The sequence below is a fragment of the Falco biarmicus genome, chromosome 11 (genome assembly GCF_023638135.1).
Source record: "Falco biarmicus isolate bFalBia1 chromosome 11, bFalBia1.pri, whole genome shotgun sequence".
NCBI classification, from domain to species: Eukaryota; Metazoa; Chordata; class Aves; order Falconiformes; family Falconidae; genus Falco; species Falco biarmicus.
In genome coordinates, this window is record NC_079298.1 from 4,337,233 (window position 1) to 4,354,199 (window position 16,967).

At 51.5% G+C, this 16,967-nt stretch overlaps 2 protein-coding genes and 1 long non-coding RNA gene across 12 annotated transcripts in view; 2 read left to right on the top strand and 1 right to left on the bottom strand.

Moving 5' to 3' along the window:
* IL12RB2 (interleukin 12 receptor subunit beta 2) overlaps positions 1 to 16,967 on the bottom strand; it is a 22,991-nt gene continuing 6,024 nt past the window's right edge. For 2 of the 4 annotated variants that reach the window (XM_056356638.1, XM_056356639.1), the window contains 12 exons: positions 15,397 to 15,537; positions 15,055 to 15,194; positions 14,240 to 14,393; positions 11,465 to 11,544; positions 8,060 to 8,276; positions 6,605 to 6,805; positions 5,199 to 5,300; positions 4,964 to 5,119; positions 4,020 to 4,157; positions 2,697 to 2,784; positions 1,984 to 2,083; positions 1 to 1,665 (listed from right to left, as the gene is read on the bottom strand). In XM_056356638.1, coding sequence (XP_056212613.1) covers positions 1,201 to 1,665; positions 1,984 to 2,083; positions 2,697 to 2,784; positions 4,020 to 4,157; positions 4,964 to 5,119; positions 5,199 to 5,300; positions 6,605 to 6,805; positions 8,060 to 8,276; positions 11,465 to 11,544; positions 14,240 to 14,393; positions 15,055 to 15,194; positions 15,397 to 15,537 — 1,982 coding nt within the window. In that variant the 3' untranslated portion in view covers positions 1 to 1,200. Of the gene's footprint in view, positions 1,666 to 1,983; positions 2,084 to 2,696; positions 2,785 to 4,019; positions 4,158 to 4,963; positions 5,120 to 5,198; positions 5,301 to 6,604; positions 6,806 to 8,059; positions 8,277 to 11,464; positions 11,545 to 14,239; positions 14,394 to 15,054; positions 15,195 to 15,396; positions 15,573 to 16,967 lie in introns of all 4 variants that reach the window. The other 2 variants (XM_056356637.1, XM_056356640.1) reach the window with 2 other exon arrangements.
* Positions 6,757 to 12,283, top strand: LOC130157255 (uncharacterized). 3 transcript variants are annotated; one of them, XR_008824753.1, is made up of 6 exons: positions 6,757 to 6,879; positions 7,382 to 7,480; positions 9,960 to 10,075; positions 10,827 to 10,929; positions 11,477 to 11,562; positions 12,122 to 12,283. It is a non-coding gene; the product is annotated as an uncharacterized LOC130157255 (long non-coding RNA). The 3 variants fall into 3 exon arrangements; XR_008824752.1 differs by lacking the exons at positions 6,757 to 6,879; positions 7,382 to 7,480 and having other exon boundaries at positions 9,733 to 10,075; XR_008824754.1 differs by lacking the exons at positions 6,757 to 6,879; positions 7,382 to 7,480; positions 12,122 to 12,283 and adding an exon at positions 11,855 to 12,008 and having other exon boundaries at positions 9,733 to 10,075.
* LOC130157252 (uncharacterized) overlaps positions 15,338 to 16,967 on the top strand; it is a 14,740-nt gene continuing 13,110 nt past the window's right edge. For 3 of the 5 annotated variants that reach the window (XR_008824751.1, XR_008824747.1, XR_008824750.1), the window contains exons 1-2: positions 15,338 to 15,472; positions 16,365 to 16,860. The gene's annotated coding sequence lies outside the window, so the exon portion shown is untranslated. The remainder of the gene's footprint in view (positions 15,473 to 16,364; positions 16,861 to 16,967) is intronic. The other 2 variants (XR_008824749.1, XR_008824748.1) reach the window with 2 other exon arrangements.

Sequence of the window (16,967 nt, forward strand, 5' to 3'; positions counted from 1 at the left end):
CCTTGAGGTAGAGCCATGTGATGCAGGTGCATCTCGCTGCGGTGTGAGGAGACCTTTGCAGGGCGGCTGTGGGCTGGTTCCTCGCCACGTTGGACCGTGGCTGTTCATGGAGGTGCTCTGAGGTGGTGGTGGTATCACAGGAGGGGTTCATCACCAGCTTGTGCAACTGCCCAACAGCTTGTGTAGCCGCGGATGGAAAGCAGCCACTCGATCCTGGGGAGGAGGAGGAGGATGCTCCAGGTAAGGTCAGGTCTGGACTACCTCAGCAGCAGTGCTTTGGCTTTATTTTTCAAGACACCTTATTCTGTGTAGAGCTGCAGCGTTAGCACTTGAGCTTGACCAGAGAAAACAACAGGAAACAAATAGCAGGTTTCCAACATTTTATTTATATATACACACATCTAGTAAACAAAGTCATTAAATGTGTAACACTTACTTCAAACCTGTAATTAGAATATTTCAATAAATGCTTTAAATTCATTCCACCAGCCCATCTGCACACGTGCCTGCCTGTTGCTTTTATTTCTGGAGCGGGTTTCTCTGTGGCAGCCCTGAGCCACGAGGGCAGGCGGGGGGCTGAGCTGCCGGCCCCGCTCCGGCCGTGTTCCCGCTGCCCACGCGGGCTGTAGCACCGGTGCTGCGGGGAACACGGTGACTCGGTGCCAGTGCTGGGGCTGCGGTGGGGAATGCTGCTGGAGGGCATGAGGCTTAGCACGGGTGGCTGCGGATGCTGTGTGTGGCATCGCTGACCTGCTGCGCGCAGCGGGAGGAGCGAGGGCTGGGGTGCTGAGCGCCGGCCCCGGTGCAGCTCCTCGCTCTTCCCACGTGAGCGGCGGCTGGGGTGGTGTTGAGCACGGCCCCGGTGCCTGGGGGGGGGCCCAAGCCAGGCTGAGCTGCTGGTGCTCAGGCAGTGGGGCAGGGGCCTGAGGCAGCCAACCGGAGTAATTAACAAAGCTCTCCAGAAGGCAGGTCGCGCAGTCCTGCGCTCACCGCTGCCTGGCCTCGGTTCCCCCCAGCGCGCGGTGCGGGGAGCCGCTGTGCGGTACAGCGAGGCGTGACGGGCAGTGCTGGAAACGGTCCTGAGCTGGGGGTCTTGTCAGTTAAATGTTACCAAGTGCAAGTTACTGGGCTGGCTCTGCTGACACACACTGAGTAGGAAAGTGCCAAAAAATCGGGCCGGGCGTACATCACCCTGACCACCTATCTTGTGAACGAGCTGCAGCTTATTTTCACCGTAGCCAAAGTCACGTTCCCTTCATAGGAAGCTATGGGTGTCAAAAAAGTTGTCGGGAAGACGGGGAGTGGGTCGCACTCGAGTTCAGGGAGGTCTTTGGTAGTGCCTGTGACTGGGGGGAGGTACGCAGCGTCCGTGTTGGCGACGGGGTTGGCGATGTACTCTGGACCGGTCTCTGTGTGCTCCATCGCCTCCACCACAATCCTCTTGTAGAGATCAGGAAGCTGCTGCTCATAAACCTCCCCGTCCGCCGTGCTGGGGAGAGGCTGGTATTCTGTCTCCTGCCCCGAGCCGCTGCCCCCGGTGCTGCCCAAGAGGAGCTTGTCCCGGTGCCCAGGCTTCGTGAAGGCTTCCTCTACTTGAGTTATTTCAGGCTCTTCAAAGCCGCTGGCGCTGTGCAGGGGCAGGCTGCAGGGCAAGCCCAGCTCGCCCTCGGGGTGGGCATGCGTGGCAGGGATAATTAATTGTGTGATGGGTATCCCGTGACCTCCCGCCCCCCGCATAAGCATCCCTCCGCACGGCAGCTAATGCCGCTACAAATGCAAGCTCTCTGTGGTGTTCTCATGTTTAATTTGCCCGATAATCCTACTGTCGAGCATGACGTGAGAGCTTATCCACTATCAGAAATAGCTGGATTTGCTTCATGAAGAGATTTGCATGGCTCTGATTGCTTTTTTTTTTTGCTTTTTTTTTTTTTACCCCCTGAAGGTGGTGGGATTTGAAGAAAAACAAGAAAAAGTACAATTTACCTTTGTAGACACGTAGTTCTTAGCCCATGTAGCGTTAGCTGGGTCTGGAATGGCTTTGCTCTGCCACTGCGGCATAAGTGTGGAGAGGAGCGAGTGTAACCTGCAAATTGAATAAGTGCAATTAAGTGTGAATTCTGATACCTGCAGCGCAACCTGGGACGTGCTCTTTGTGCATGTGATCGCCAGGTTTAATCATGAACCTGCCATAGCAGGGACCTACGGAGGCGGCACCGGGTGGCTGACGGGGCAGTGCAGCTCTTGAGTGGAGGGAGGTGCTGCCCAGCATCCTCCTCCTGCCAGATGTGTGCCAGATGTCTGCCTGCGATCACTAGCACAACCTCTATGTATCCAGAGCTTGCTGGCTATGGCCGTGAGCCCCAGCCCTGGAAAATCTGGCTGCGAACATGTGTGTGTTGCTCTAAAATAAACCAGTTTTTAATCCCAAGGTGTAACTCTACTCCCGGGTCAATGGCCAATGATCGTACCCCTTCAGTTTTGTTTCAGCAGAAGCAGACCTTGAGCTCTAGGTTAAAAATTCACAATATGTATGAAATCTATATTTTACGCTTGACGGGTGTTCTTCTTGTCATTTATGTAGTCCAGAACCTTTATTCAGAGCAATCCTCACTGTTCCCCAAGCTGCCCTGAAAGGACACGACCATCCCTTCTAATAACAATTCCGTGTTTTATTGGAAGGTAACGGATCCACTCACGCTTTTCTTGCCGGAGGTACAGAACAAATGCAGGCTGAGAAGATGAAGACGCCGCAGGTAAGCACAACAGTCAGCCAGCCCCCAGCACCTGAAACACAGAGCGTCCATCATTCATCTTTATTTAAAAAAATAAAAGATTTAAATACACTAGCTCAAGTCAGGCAACAGTCATGGCCTGACTAGCGTTTGCACCCAGAAAACATACCAACTTTTTTTGGTTCAAAACCAGGAATCTGGGTGGACTGCTGGGGACAACAGTACTTTGTGATGTGGAGACGTCTAACCACGTCTCCTGAGATACGCAGCTCATGATCCAGAGCACGCAAGTGCCAGTGTCTTTCCCGGTACTCAATTAAGTATCGATGAGGATGTGCGCTCGGGGTGCTGTGTGCAGTGGGGGGTGAGGTAGGAAAGATCTTGCAAAACCCATCACGTTTAATCAGCTGTCAGTGGCTGACTGCCTCTCAGCGGACACCTTGGCTTTGCTGTGCTTGCACTACCTGCTTGAAATGCAGCTGTCATAAATCCAGCTTTTAGACCAGAAACTTTTTTTAACTTGTCTGGATTGCTTTAATTTCCTCTCCAGCCCACTTTCCTGGATTTCTCCCGCAGTCCCACGCTGCTGAGACAAATTTCCTAACGTACACGGCTGAAGTTTTTGCTGGGGAGGAAATGCAGCACAGCAAACTTTCTGATGCTACCTCAGCATAAATTTTATCAACCCCTTTCTCAGGGTTTAGTGATGGTTTTCCTTGATCTGGGCTCAAAGCAAATTTGATCTAAGCAATCCCATCTTCCAGGGCAGAAACTCCAACTGCTGCCACTAGCTGTGGTCAGGAGTCTTTGGGAGAAGGTCTCTAGAAGGGACCGGACCCCACGAGGCGGATGTGCGCGGCGGGAGCCCTGGGATGCCGTGCTCCTTGGGAAGGCTCCCGGACAGCTGCTTCAGTGGCTTGGGGGGAGCCGCCAGCGCGGGGAGATGTGGGGGGCAGCACGGGTACCTGTGCCAGAGCTCAAAGCGCACACATCTGGGCCAGCAGCTGGAGGGGACCAAGCCCTTCCCCCTCCACAGCCAACCCTCCTGCTGGCCTTCAGCCGCTGATAAACTGCAGGGCTGATGCCTTGGCACAGAGCTGGGAGCTTGGAGGCAGATTGATGCTCCATTTTAAAGCCAGCTGAAACTAGAAACCTACAGTAATCAAACAACAACCAGGGATCTTTGCTAATTAAAGAGAGGCAGGAAAAGCGTCTCTAGCCTGTGGAAAACAGGGGGCCAAGGGCTAGGAGCTCTCCTAGCCCCACGTCCTGGCAGGGGCTCATTACTTTCCAAGCAGACGAGCTCGCTGTTGCCCCAGGGCCCCTCTCCGGCAGCAGTGGACGCCGTCATGCCGAGGGTGTACAGCTCCCCGGGTTGCAGGTCGGCCAGGTACCACCAGCGCTGCGCAGTCACGTTGGAAATGGCTGCAAGGAAAAGCGGGAGATGCCAATGGAGCACCTAGCACAAATTTTTACTGCATTTAGCTGGGATGAACTGGCTTTCCAGAGCTCAGAGCGTGGGGAGGTATCTGCTCCTTTTAATTAATTTCCTTTTCTATGGTACTGAATCGCTGGAAGGGCGGTGGAAGAGCTGGGGCTGCGGGCAGACCTGTGCTGCCGTGTGAGCTGCGCGCGCCGGCCCCGGCTGCTGTCGCTGGGCGAGTTAGCATTGCAGGCTAAAATGAGGTTTGTATGGTGGAGCTATGAAGCACCTGTTAAACACTGCCACGCAACTTCTGAATCGAGTTAAGGAAAAAAAAAAAAAATTGAGTGGAAGCCTGGGAGTTACGCAGGCAAAGTGGGAGAGGGCTTGGGTGGGAAAAGCAGGTGTGGGAATGGGGCGCGTGCTGCCTGCCCAGCGTGTCTCGCGTGCACAGCGTCTGTTGGTGGAGGCCACCAATATGAAATCTGTTATTTTACCCTGCCAATAATTATAGAGGTTTGCATTGGTTATGACTTGAGAAAATAGTAATAATAAATACATTTAAAAAGCAAGGAGCGATGTGATAAATGCCACGCTCAGAGTAACTTGGAGGGACCTGACTGAAGCTGGAAGCGCTGGGGCAGCAGGCCTGCTGGGGGTGGCAGCAGAGGGGCTGACGGAATCTCGCTGGCAGCCCTCCTGTGAGTCCTTGACTTCACGGAGCTCTCTGAAGGCATCTCCCTCTCCCTCCCCTCTATCCTCCACCCACAGCGCGTCCACAGCGCCTTGGTCTTCACCAGATACCTACTGTAGACATCTGGGGCTGCCTGCCCATCCTTCTTCTGCAGGTAGATGTGGTACCCCGTGATGCAGCCCCTTTGGTGGTGCGCAGGGATGTCCTCCCACGAAACCAAGACGCCGTTTGCCTGCGGTGTTGCGTACATCTGGGGGCCGGCTGATGGTGCTGCAAAATGTAAGACTGACTTTTAAAGCTGCATTTCAGCTAGGTTAAAAGCATCTGGAGGAGTATTACTGCGATTTACCTTCTGCTCTTGAGTATCCCCTAACTGATGCCACTTGTCCAGCTCCATCCCGATAGAGTGCAAAGACGCTGATCTGGTAGCACACATTATCTTTTATGTGCTCTAAATAAAGAAACAAAAAGTGGATGGTTACTGGTTAAAGTATTCACAGCTGTGGCTGAAGTATTTACATAAGCTGCTTAAATCTGAGATTAATCTTTTGATTATTAATGCATCTGTCATAAAGAAGGAAGAAAAATCTTTGTGATCTCCTCATTGCTTGGCAGAGCCCTCCTGTGCATCAAGCAAGTGAAGCTGGTGCTCCTGAAGGGCAAATCCTTTTGTTCCTCTTGAAGCAACAGCCGCTGGCAGACCGGTACCCTCTGAAGGAACCCTTGGGCCCCAGTTTGTGCTGCAGGTAAGGGCAGGAGGTGAACAGTGATCACCCAGCTTATCGCAGGGTTTGGCTATGCCTGAGGTCCCTTAGGAGGCATGAGAAACTCACACCCTGTTTCTTCCCCATGATTTCATGTGAGCATCCTCCTCCGGGCTGCTCCTGCCGGCCCCCGACCAGCAGGAGCTCGTGTTGCTGCTTTCCAGAGCAGAGCACGAAGCCATGGCGTGAGTACGCTGCTTTTGCCAGCTCGTTCGGGAGTGGGGATGTAACTACCTTGGAGGCACAGCTCCGGGACAGAGGGTAGGAAAGACTAACGAGGGGAATACTCGCTGTCACCCTCCACATAACTTCGTACTAGTCGGTGTGCAGAACACTGACACGTAGTGCTGGCTGGGATTAGTAACCAACAATCAGTAGGAAGGAAATCGTCTTTTCTTGAGCCTTTGATCTCTTGTACCTCTAGCTGGCTTGTTTCAGTCTGGAGGGACTGGGGTTTTTTAGAGACGTTTTACTAATCCTGATACAAACCTCAGCTGCAGAGCTCAGCCCAGAGTGGCTGCAGATTATTTTTTTTTCCTTCTATATCGAAAGCTTTAAAAGCTGTCATTTCTTATGCTGAATTGATAACAATTAGAATTGGACTTGTTCTTTAAAAGGCTGTCAAAATAAAATGGTGCCTCTGTGGTGACGCAAGTCGAGGTGGACTTAAAAGAAACACTATGTCTGCGTGGCTGGGTTCGGACAAAATGGCCTTTATTGTTTATAGAAACTATTTATGTATGTTAACCAGTGCAGGTGTTAGACCCTGATAGGTTTTTGTGTCCTCCTTCTTGCTTGCTATTTGCTGTTGCTGTAGGTGCCCGTATGCTGCGGTTCTAAGTTCCGATTCTTCACACCCTGTTTACATACCTGACAATTTGTGGCTGTCTTAAAGGTACACGGCTAAGTCTTTGAGGTCAACTAACTTATCTGCAGACCCGCTGCAGACCCCAACATGCCTCAGGCGTGTCCTACCCAGCGTGGCAGTTACCTGCTATCCGTGCGGACCGGTTGGCTGCTGGAAGCTTCACCCAGGCTGGGGGGGGCTCCAGGCGCCAGCTCCTCTGCGCGGCCGCCCACTCCACCACGTACCCGCTGATGGATGCGGTCGATTTGATGGGCGGCTCCCAGCTGACGAGGATGCTGCTATTTCCCATGGCTACGGCAGTCACCTTCTGAGGAGGAGGTAGATCTTACGGGGAGAAAGAGCAACCAAACAAAAAACACACCGTCAGCACAAACGTGCCTTAACCTTGGGCGGGCTCGGTAAGTTTGATACGTGTTTTTTACTGTGTCTCATCTAGTTCAGCACCCTGTGAAGTACAAAAATAAACTGCAATTGAAAGAAAAGGTCTTTATGCAAGGGTGACCTCTATGACGATAGGAATAGAGCCACATTCTTGTATTGTCCCATGGTGCAGCGGTTTGAGCATCCCCAGCGCTGCTTGTTTGTACCGTCCCCAAACCCTGAGAAGATGCTGTCATGAGACATAACTAAGTCCTTGCTCCCGTGATAGAGCCACAAACATGCAGCATCTCCGTGACACCAAAGCTACTGCTTTCACAGCCAGGTTACTTTATCCTGCAGGAGAAAGTGTTGGGGAAGTCGTCAATGTTTTATCCCTAGTATAAACCCAGCACTTTTCTGAACAGTTTCTCTGACGAATACAGTTGAACTGAGCCCACAAAGCAGTTCTTGTCCTACTTGCCTCCAAATGATCAGATACCAGCGATATTTCTGCACTAATCCTATCTCTGCTTAACAAAGGTCTCCTGTGCCCAATGCACCCTGCGAGCTGAGGAGCCGTGCATCCACCCCTGGAGGAGGAAAGCATCCCGCCAGTGTTCCGTGCCGCACTGGGAAAAGGTGAGGCAACAGCTTTGCTGCTGCTTTACTGATGTTACACCAGGACAAGTACAAACAGCAAAATGCTTCTTTAAATGAACAACCTGAGGCTGTGAGGCTCTGTTGTGCCTGGTACTGGCACAGGAAATTTGGGGTTGGGTGAGCTCAGGGAACACTTGTTAATTTTGCTGTGTGGCTACAGCAGAGTGCAATTTCACAGGAGATAAAGCTTGTGTGATTTCCCCTTACCATCACCTTCTCTTCAGTCCCGCTACCTCCCTCATGCAAGAGAAAAAAACCCACCCTTTTTTTGTGTGGTTAATTTTCTGCTGTGTCAGGTGCCTGGGTGGCTGATGGTGTGGCTTACCTGTGTCGGCGGGAGGGGCCGAGGTATAATTACAGCAGTATTAACGCAGGGCAACCTAATGTGTCATGAAACTGCCCCCCGACCACATCACAAACTGAGTCCACGGATCCCCGAGGATTCCTTGAGATGGGAATGAGCGCACGGCGGAGGGACCTGCACGCTGCCGTGGTGCATGGTGCAAAGCAGAGCACTGGTGGCATTACCAGTGGTCCAGACCCAGCAGAAGCCCTTACCCTGGGTGCCCGGCTCGGTCATGATGGATGCCGGGGGGGACCTGCCCCTCGAGTTCTCGGCGGTGACGGTTATCTTGTAGCCCACCCTCGGCGTGACTCTGGCGTAGCTGGTTTGGGTGGTATGGTGTGCTTCTGCCGCCAGGTTCTGCTGGCCCAGGGCTTCAAAGGTCACTGTGTACTGCAGGATTCTTCCTCTCGCCTCTGCCTTGCTCAAAGCCTGCGAGGAAAATGCATTTGTTACCCTCTCCTGACAAGCAAAGGCTGCAGAAAGGTGCCAGGGTGCCGTGCCGGGGTGCTGCAGCAGGCTGCCCACGGAGGTTCAGACCTGCGCCTGCAGGATGCTGCTGTTGGCTGTTTGTGAACTGAGTATTTCACCTGCTTTTAAACAAACCTATGGCCACAAAAGGGGTCTTTGTGCCATACCATAAGCCCTCCTGAGCGAGGCTTTGGCAAGCTGGCACTCATGGGGACTGCAGTTCGCCCACCTGTGCAGGGCAGGGGGGAGGTTTTCCCCCAGCCCCCTGCCTGGCAGCGGCTGGTGGCTGTGGAGCATCACCCTAACCCAGATGCTGAAGCCGCCCCATTTAAGTGAGGAGCTCTGAGAGAAAGGTAATTTTTTCTCTTCCTTTTCTGCTCTTAATAGTGGAGAGGTGGTGCCACATGCTGGGCTGCAGCACACCCCGGCTGATGTTCTTTGGTAACCGATTATCAGGTGCTACGTCCTTCTAAAAGCTGAAGGAAGCAAGCAGTGCTACAGAGGTTGCTCGCTTGCTTGTGGAGACTGCTTTCTTCTGTAATACTTTTTTTTTTTTTTAATAACTTAATATCTGTTGGCCCACAGTACAAATCTTGCATCGCCCTCGCAGTACCAACCTAAGCATACATGTTTGTAAGTAAACATGTGCTCTTATTGTTACACAAATAATGCTTTTTCCAAAGAAAGCTAGCGTCCTTGCTGCGCAACTGCCCCTTTCCACCACGATTTTGCACATTTGTGTAAAACCTGTACCACGTAACAGCCTGTCGTGATTTTTCCCTTTGATTTTGCTGCTGTACAGCCTGCAGCCTGTACTCCGTTCCCAAGCCTTATCCCAGCTCTGCCACTGCTCCGCCTTTGGCAGTGCGTGGCCCCTAGCTGCGTGAAATGGGTTAACTCATTTGGTATGAATTGGTGTAACCTGTTCATCTGAATGGTAGGGCCATGAGCACGCATTTACCTGAGAGTCTCTCTTCAGGCTGCATATCTTTTTATTTCCTATTTATTACTCCTGTTTAATTCCAGTTTAGTAAAGCTCTTCTGCTGCGAGCCGCTGACTTCCCAAGCAACAGTGTAGCTGGGGGCAGTGCAACACGCAGCCTTCTCCTTCCTGGGGTCTGAATGCAAGCCGTGCTTTTCACAAGGTGTGGAAAAAAAGAGTATGAACTGCACAGCTGGATTTGCGAAAATGAGCCGGTTTTTATTCTGGGGGGGAAATCTGGATTTTTACTGAAAGCTATGACAAATAATTATTTAAATTTAATCACTCGGAATAGACATCTCTGCAGAGTTGCTCCGTGCTGTCCTGTGTGACACCTCCGGCTGGTTTTTCCACGCCGGGTGTTTGCAGTTGTGCTCTCAGTTTCAGTTTCCTGCGGTTCCTATGCAGCAAGTTCATTTTGTTTGGCTGCTTTTTGCCATCAGAAAACAAAAACAGGAAGAGAGAAAAACCACTTTCAAAAATAGGAAAATGTTTGCACCGTGACAATGGCTTTGGCAGTGGCTCAGGACCAATGCAGCACTGGAACTGCTCCGCAAGCCTGCTAAAATTATACTGGTGATCTTTTCCTTGGGACTTGTGTGAAAATAGGAGAACATATATTGACGGGACATGGTGCTGAGGCTGAGTCTTTTGCTTTGTAGCTGTGGTGAGTGCTATAAGAGCAATGTATTGGACCTGTTTTATGAACGGTGCTGCAGGAAGCCTGCTTTGACACATAGTCCCGCCAGCTCGCTGCCACAAGGGACGCCTCCGAGAGGTACGTGTCTTCAAGCCGCAAGGGCTGGAGTCACATAATGACAGGAGAATTCTGCTTTCCCTTATGGCATGGTGCTTGGGGGGATGGGGAGGAGGTATGACAGTAATTGGAATGTTATCTAGAGATTGCAAACTGGAAGTCAAAAATAATTCATGCTTTTAAAAAAAAAAATATATATCTTACCGGTGGTGAAATAAAGCCACCACAGCAAAATGCCCCACAATCTGTAAATTCCTCTTGGATGTGGCTTTGAGGTTTGGGCTGGTAATGCTGGAGAAACTCAGCACTGGTAACAGGGCTTGGTTTCACTGGGAGCACCAGTATAGCAGACCTGGCGTAAGCCTTTCCCCTGAGCTGGGTGGTGGTGTATGGTAGTGTGGGATTTTTACCCTATAGCTGGGTTTTAATCTGAATTCTTTCTGAAGTTTCCCTGGTTGGGGTCTCAGCCCTCCGCTCGCAGGAGGCTCTGCTTGGCAGACACCAGCCACCGGCTTTTTTCAACTCTGCGTTTGTCCCATTTTGGATCTGCAGCTTGGTTATCAGCAAAGCCTTTCGCATGCAGGTCACCCGGCACCTGCTTCACACCTGCAGAGAAAACCAGCATCTTCCTGCTGCAGCTGCACGGCAAGAGCCCCAGCCAGCCGTGCCGGGGGTGCCCACGGGGCCCTCAGCCTGCATCCAGCTCAGGGGTTTTGGGAGTATGGTCACCTTAAAGGGCTATAGCAATAAGTTGCCTCTTTTGCTTCCCCAGTTCTTCATTGCTTTGTTCTTCGTGTAAGCAGAACAGAGCTCTGAAGGAAGCTCATATCCAGAAGCAGAGACGCAAAGAATGTGGGACATGGCGTGTGGGGAAGGTGGGACATGGTGTGTGGGGAAGGTGGGACATGGTGTCCTCCTGCCCTCCCAGACCTTCTGTCCTGGCCGTGTGTGGCCAACGCGGCAAACAACGGCAAGGCGGAGGACAAGGAGAGGGAGGTATTAATTAGAAAACAAATTAGGAAGTGTGTAAGGCTGTTACCTGTCCCCTTAGCTATACGGTGAGGGTCACAGGGTGCCTTGTGGAAAGGGGGAGGGAATGTGTGTCTTCCGTAGGTGGTAACTGAGCTGTGGTACCTCCACTGATGCCATGGGCTGGGAACGCTTCGCATTTCCAGCATGACAGAAAATTTGGGGAGCTGGAAAAGGGAAATTGCAGGTGGAAAAGAGTTGCTGAACCTCCCAGGGGAGGCAAGTTGGGTGGTGGAGCTGGTCCGTGCCCCTGTCACAGGGGGCTGGCAAGAACCCTGTGCTCTCCTTGGGTTCAGTCCTACCCTGCGAACGCGTAAGGCGGGGTTCCCCCGCTAACCCTGCTGATCATTCCTGCCTCCGCTTAGCTTGCGCTGAACTTACCTTCCAAAACAGAGAGATGTTCTGCTGCTGGGAGTCCATGTCCTGCTGCCGGTACCAGACGTCTAGGATCCCGGTTGGCACTGGCACAGGAGGAGAAGGTGAGCAGCATTAATGGCTGTGCTTTGAGGCAAAACACAACACTGAGTAGGCAAAGGAGGTAAAAACCCCCAGACAATTACAGTTTTGGATTTAAAATGCCCCTGAAATGATGCAACATGTAACAGCCCGTTGGTGCCGTGGCAGCTGGAGCTGGTGCTCATGAAGAGAACAAGCCATAAACCCGAGAGAGGTTTTTTCTCTGCTTTACCCTTTTTTTTCCCCTGAAATTTCTTTTAAATTTTAAATTTCAAATTTTAAATTAAATTCTTTTAAATAAAGTCCTTTTTGCAGGACTTTACCCTGCCCGGCTGTTCGGGACGGCTCCCGAGGAAGCCTGCACACCCAGGTGACAGGAGCAGCTCTTCCCTGCGCCCGAAAGCTGAGGCCAGTTGGGGTCCTGGGGGCTGGCTACATCAGCCCTAAAACGGGCAGCCTCAGGTGGGGGGGTTTGTGGGGTCTGTGAGGTCTGGCTGCCTGGCTCTAGGCAATAAGTGTCTCCAACAGCTGGTCAGGTGGGACCTCCTCAGGGGTGCCTTAAACCCCCCGTTCTTCCCACAGGTCTCCTTGTGGTCGCAGGGTGACTGGGAGCCCTTGGTGTTTCGGATGAACCTTCCAGACTAAAGCCAAAGCAAAGTCCCGGCTGCAGAAACCGGTAGATGTGCCTCAGCAGTTCAGAATCGGGGGCGCGCCTACAGAAAGGCAACGTGCCAAAAGGTAACAAGGCTGGGTCCCTCAGGGTCCCTCGGGGTCCCTGGCCAGCATGAACTCATCAGACTCGAGCAGTCATTGTTGCTAACAACCTGAGCAGCGGGCAGCTGTTGCACAGCCCAGTTAGAGCGGGGCTGCCGGCTGTCTGCTCTGTTCAAAGGCAGACGAACCCCCCAGTGCCAGCAGTGTTAGGAGCAATTTCTCTTGTATTAAGTGCAAACAGCGACTGGTGCAGAAAGAATAAGCAGGACCGACAGAAGAAATAAACCCAGAGCACACTCGCCGTGAAAGAGGGAGGAAGGGGCAAGCTCAAACCTGGGGGGGGGGGAAATGGGATTGCACCTGTCAGAGTCCAGCCTGGATTTTGTATTTCATTTCATGTGTGAGCTGCATGAATTAGCGGAGGGGGAGAAAAAATGCTCACTTTAAACAGTGCTTGCATAAAGCAAGTTTTGTGGTTGGTGACGCTTAGAGAAACAGAATTTTATATATATAAAAATTAGAATTTTCTAATATAAAATTAGAAAAAAAATTCCCCTCATCGAGAAGGCATACTCCTGAGGCTGCAAAAGGCCAGGCTCATGTGTAGGACTTCAGCTCCCTCAAGGACGGGCAGCTGCGGGGTGCCAGGGCTTCCTGCCGCCCACCTGCCCTTGCTGTCACCCAGCCTGGGGACAGACAACGCTCCCCCACTCGCTAAAGATTCTTGGTTTGTACCACCGGCTGGGTAGAGGGGTAATGGCCACAAATGCCGTGGCAAGCCCAGGGTGCATCGAGAAGGGCGAGAAAACTGTTGAGAGGAAAGTGGGGGAGGGAGGGAAAATTTCACACCTTTTGCATCAATCAGTGCTCCTTACAGAAACTGGTGCTGCCAGCAGTGGTGAACAGCGTGAGTAACAGTGGCGCTCGCCTGAAAAGCTGAGTAATTCACAAAAAAAGAGCAATGAAAGCTAAATAGGAGATGAAAGGAGAGGATGCCAAAGCAGCTGATGCATCCTTGCTGAAACACAAACTTCTGAGAAGCTTTCTCCTCTTGCAAGAACTGAAAGTCCCGTGGCACGCGCGTTTGTGCGGCTCCAGGGGCAGGCAGGGGTGTGAGTGGGCAGCCAGCCCAGGGCAGCCGGCATTGCAACTGGTGGGGCTGGTGGCGCTGGTGTCCCTGGAGCCTGTCGGGCTCTCCTCTGGGGCAGAAACGCCCTTTCCTCACCGGATTCCTGGTGGGAGCTCTCCCGAAGGCCAGGTTCTGCTCCGCCGAAGCCACGGGGGTCCCCAGCGACTCCATGGCGTGGTGGAGGGCTCACCTGGGCAGGCTCCAGGTGAAATAACTTCTCCACTTGGGAAAAGATGAGTTGGCAGAATTCAGCCCACTGGCCCCTGCAGAACTGAGAGCGCCCAGGCAGTTTCCCAGCCGATTCACCCAGCTCCTCCGCGAGCGGCCGAGCAAGCTCCGGGTGCCCCAGCATGCTGCCCAAGCTGGGGGGTGTTAGCACCAGCGGTAGACAGAGCAGTCACCCAGGCTTAGCTATGGGCTTGTTGCGGGAATTCAGTGAAACACTCAGGTATGAGCCAATACGAAGTATTTTTCTTTCCCCAATGAAGCTGCACAATCTGCCACTCCCAGGCATGCCGCGATGCAGCAGGACACTACGGCTCTGGGAAAATCCCTCCAACCTTCCGCAATGTCAAATAAACACATCCTCCGGACCTCCTCGGTGCGCTCTTGCAATTCCTGTTTTGCAAGAAACCTGAATGGCTCCTTTTTTTTTTTTTTTTTTTTTTTTTTTGTTCATTAGAAAAGCAATTCCCTTACAGAAATTACTTCCCTTTTGGCTCTGGATCTGGACCTATAGAGCCTCTGCAAACCAGCCAGCAAAACCCCAGCAGTGTTTGGGCTGCATTAGCTAAATTTTCCACTTGTAGGCAAATATTAGACTTGGGCTTAGTGGAGGAGATGCCGTCTGGTGTTACCTGCTTCGGGAGTCCACGTCTGGTATGTGCGCCAGTTGCTCCACAGTCCTCGCTTGGGGTGAATTTTACAGCTGACCTGAAACTCGTAGGCTGTGTGAGGCTCCAGACCGTGAAGACTGCATTTTTCACTTAAACTGCAGTTTAAGCTTTCAACCTTTAATGAAGATAAAGGACACATAACGTTAAACTCACAAGGAACTAGAGGTTGAGGCTGAATTACCAATGCCCGAAGGAAGCCCAGCCAGCCAAAACACGTCTTCAAAAATCAGCGGGGAAACCCCTGACTGGAGGCAACCTGAACAGCTCAAAGAATGAAGCAATGAATCATCGGGCTTGCAGCTCTTCATCTGAAAAAATCCCTCATTTAATTATGTGAAGATAACAAATTTTCATGCGTCTTACTCAAATTTAAGCAAAACTTTTACCACTCAAAATAAAAGCAGAGGCTTCCCACCGACACGGGGGTGGGCGCCGATGCGGGGCAATGGCACGCCAGTAGCCACCAGCGGCGGGCAGCGCTGACTGTGTTCCAGGAAAGCGGTGGGTCGGACATAACCTCTGATTCTTTGGTCCATCACACGGACGCTGGACATGCGGGGAAATACTCATGCACGCGCTTTTTTACAGGATCAGCGTTTTACCTTTGTTCAGTTTTAGACCAACGATCACTTTTGACCAGTAGGCAGTAGTTTTTCTTACATATGGTGTTAAAGAGCAGAGAAAGGTAAATTTGGGCAAATTTGATTTTAGTAAGAAATAATGATATTAAAGCAATCTCCAAGGATCGTAACCTCCTTTGTTCCAACGAGGATTACCATGCTCCAAGTGTGCCTGGTAAGCGGACGGTATCTCAGCCTGCAGTGCCGTGCTTGTGCTTCACCGTGCCAAAAGAAGGTGCAGTTGGTCACAGAAGAATTTTCAAATTCCACAAGAAAGTTGGGAGGATGTGGTTTCACTAGCAGCAAAAACAGAAAGAAGCAAAGAGCGCTCAGATATGCAGCGTGGTGCGGAATGGGAGGTTACGTGGAAAACAGAATTACTGGTTTAGACTGGATGGATGCTTTTTCTGAGTGGTTTAAATAAGAAAGCGCTCAACATGTTTCCAGGTCTGTCTAAAGGGCCAGGGCTAACTGAGAGGCAGCAAGTAACGCATTTACCTATGTCTATTAACATGAACACCAGCGGCTGTGAAAAAGCACTTCCCAGCTCATTGGAGGCAGCAACCACAACAGTGTAAGTACAGTCAAAATTCAACTTGCTGAGAGCCAGCGAGCCAAACTTCTTATTCAGACTTTTTTCTGAAACACATAAGACATCCGTCCCATTTGATAGCCTGGAACAGAAGGAAAAATGCTTGGTTAATATCTCACCTATGCCAAGACAGCTCAGCCCGGGCTGGGGCTGGCGTGCCGTGGGGCTGGCGTGCCGTGGGGCTGAGGTGCCCAGCAGCATGTTGGCTGCCGAGGGAGGACCACGGCGCTGAACACCGGGTAGGACACCTGCCCCTGGACAGGTCTGTCCGCTCAAGGACGGTGGTGACGGTAAATACTCCTCCAGCTAAATCAGGTTTTGGGTTTAACTGCAGACAAAGGAAATACTTCTGGATTTCCCCTGAGCTGCAAGTATGTGCGCAGGTTCCTTTTGATGGTATAGTGGCTACCTAATATTTCTATATGAGTGAGCGTAGGTGTCGGTACACAGAATCTGGGGGGGGATGATGGATTTTGGTTGCTTTTCTTGGTTGTTTTTTACATGTTAGTGGTTAAAAATACAATTTATCTGTAGTCTAACAGTCAGGGTGCATGGCTTCAAACACAACTTCTAATTCTCAATCTGTCATTCAACCATTGCCTTGGGTAACTCATTTAGCTTCTCTCTGTATTTCCTTCCACCTGAACCAGAGACATTTGTATTACATTGCTTCAGGCTGACTTTTTGTATTTTTTAATATATTTAATAATTCACTAGCCAGCACTGCTCGCTCTCTCTGTCACAACAATTACAGGACTCCATACCTGCATTTCTCTGCTCTTCTGCATGTTACCCATCTATTCTCCTTCTGCTTAAAGAGCAGCAACAGGTTTCTACAAGCTAGTAAGAAAGTTACTGCTACTTTGGCCGACAGAAGCAGGTGAAGAAGCAGCAGGTGAAGAAGACCGAACCTTGCAGGCCAAGGAAGTGGTCGACATGCAGCACCTTGGGAACAACTGGGGGTGAGTTCAGCCTACCCTGCGTCTTGCAAAGAGCAACACTAATTCATTCTACCCAGAAATTTGCTTGAATAGAGGTTTGTAATAAGGTTCCTTCTCTGCACAGTGAGTCCCAAAGGTCTCCTAAGGTGCCTTGACAGGCTCTGCCTTGCTCCTTCCCCACAGACTGCCGCAGGAGTCACCACAATCTATTTCAGCGAAGGCCCAGCAAAACCAGAGCAAACAAAAATACAGGTTGGATCTAAAACGGGAAGCAAAAATAACACATTTCCAAGCAAAGTCCCTCTCTGCCTCCTCAGCTAAACTCCAAGACAGTGAGCAGCTCTGCTGGCAGAGTTTCTGGTGCAGGCACTGCCAACCATGAAGGAGCCCCGCCACAGGAAAGCAGCAGGTTGAAGCAGCCGTTTCCAGGTGACTCCCCTGGCTACCCTTCGCTTTCCAAAAGGGAGCCGTGCCTCGGCAGTCCCTGCTCACCCGCTGAACCCCGGCGGAGCCCACCCACCGCGATGCGGCACACG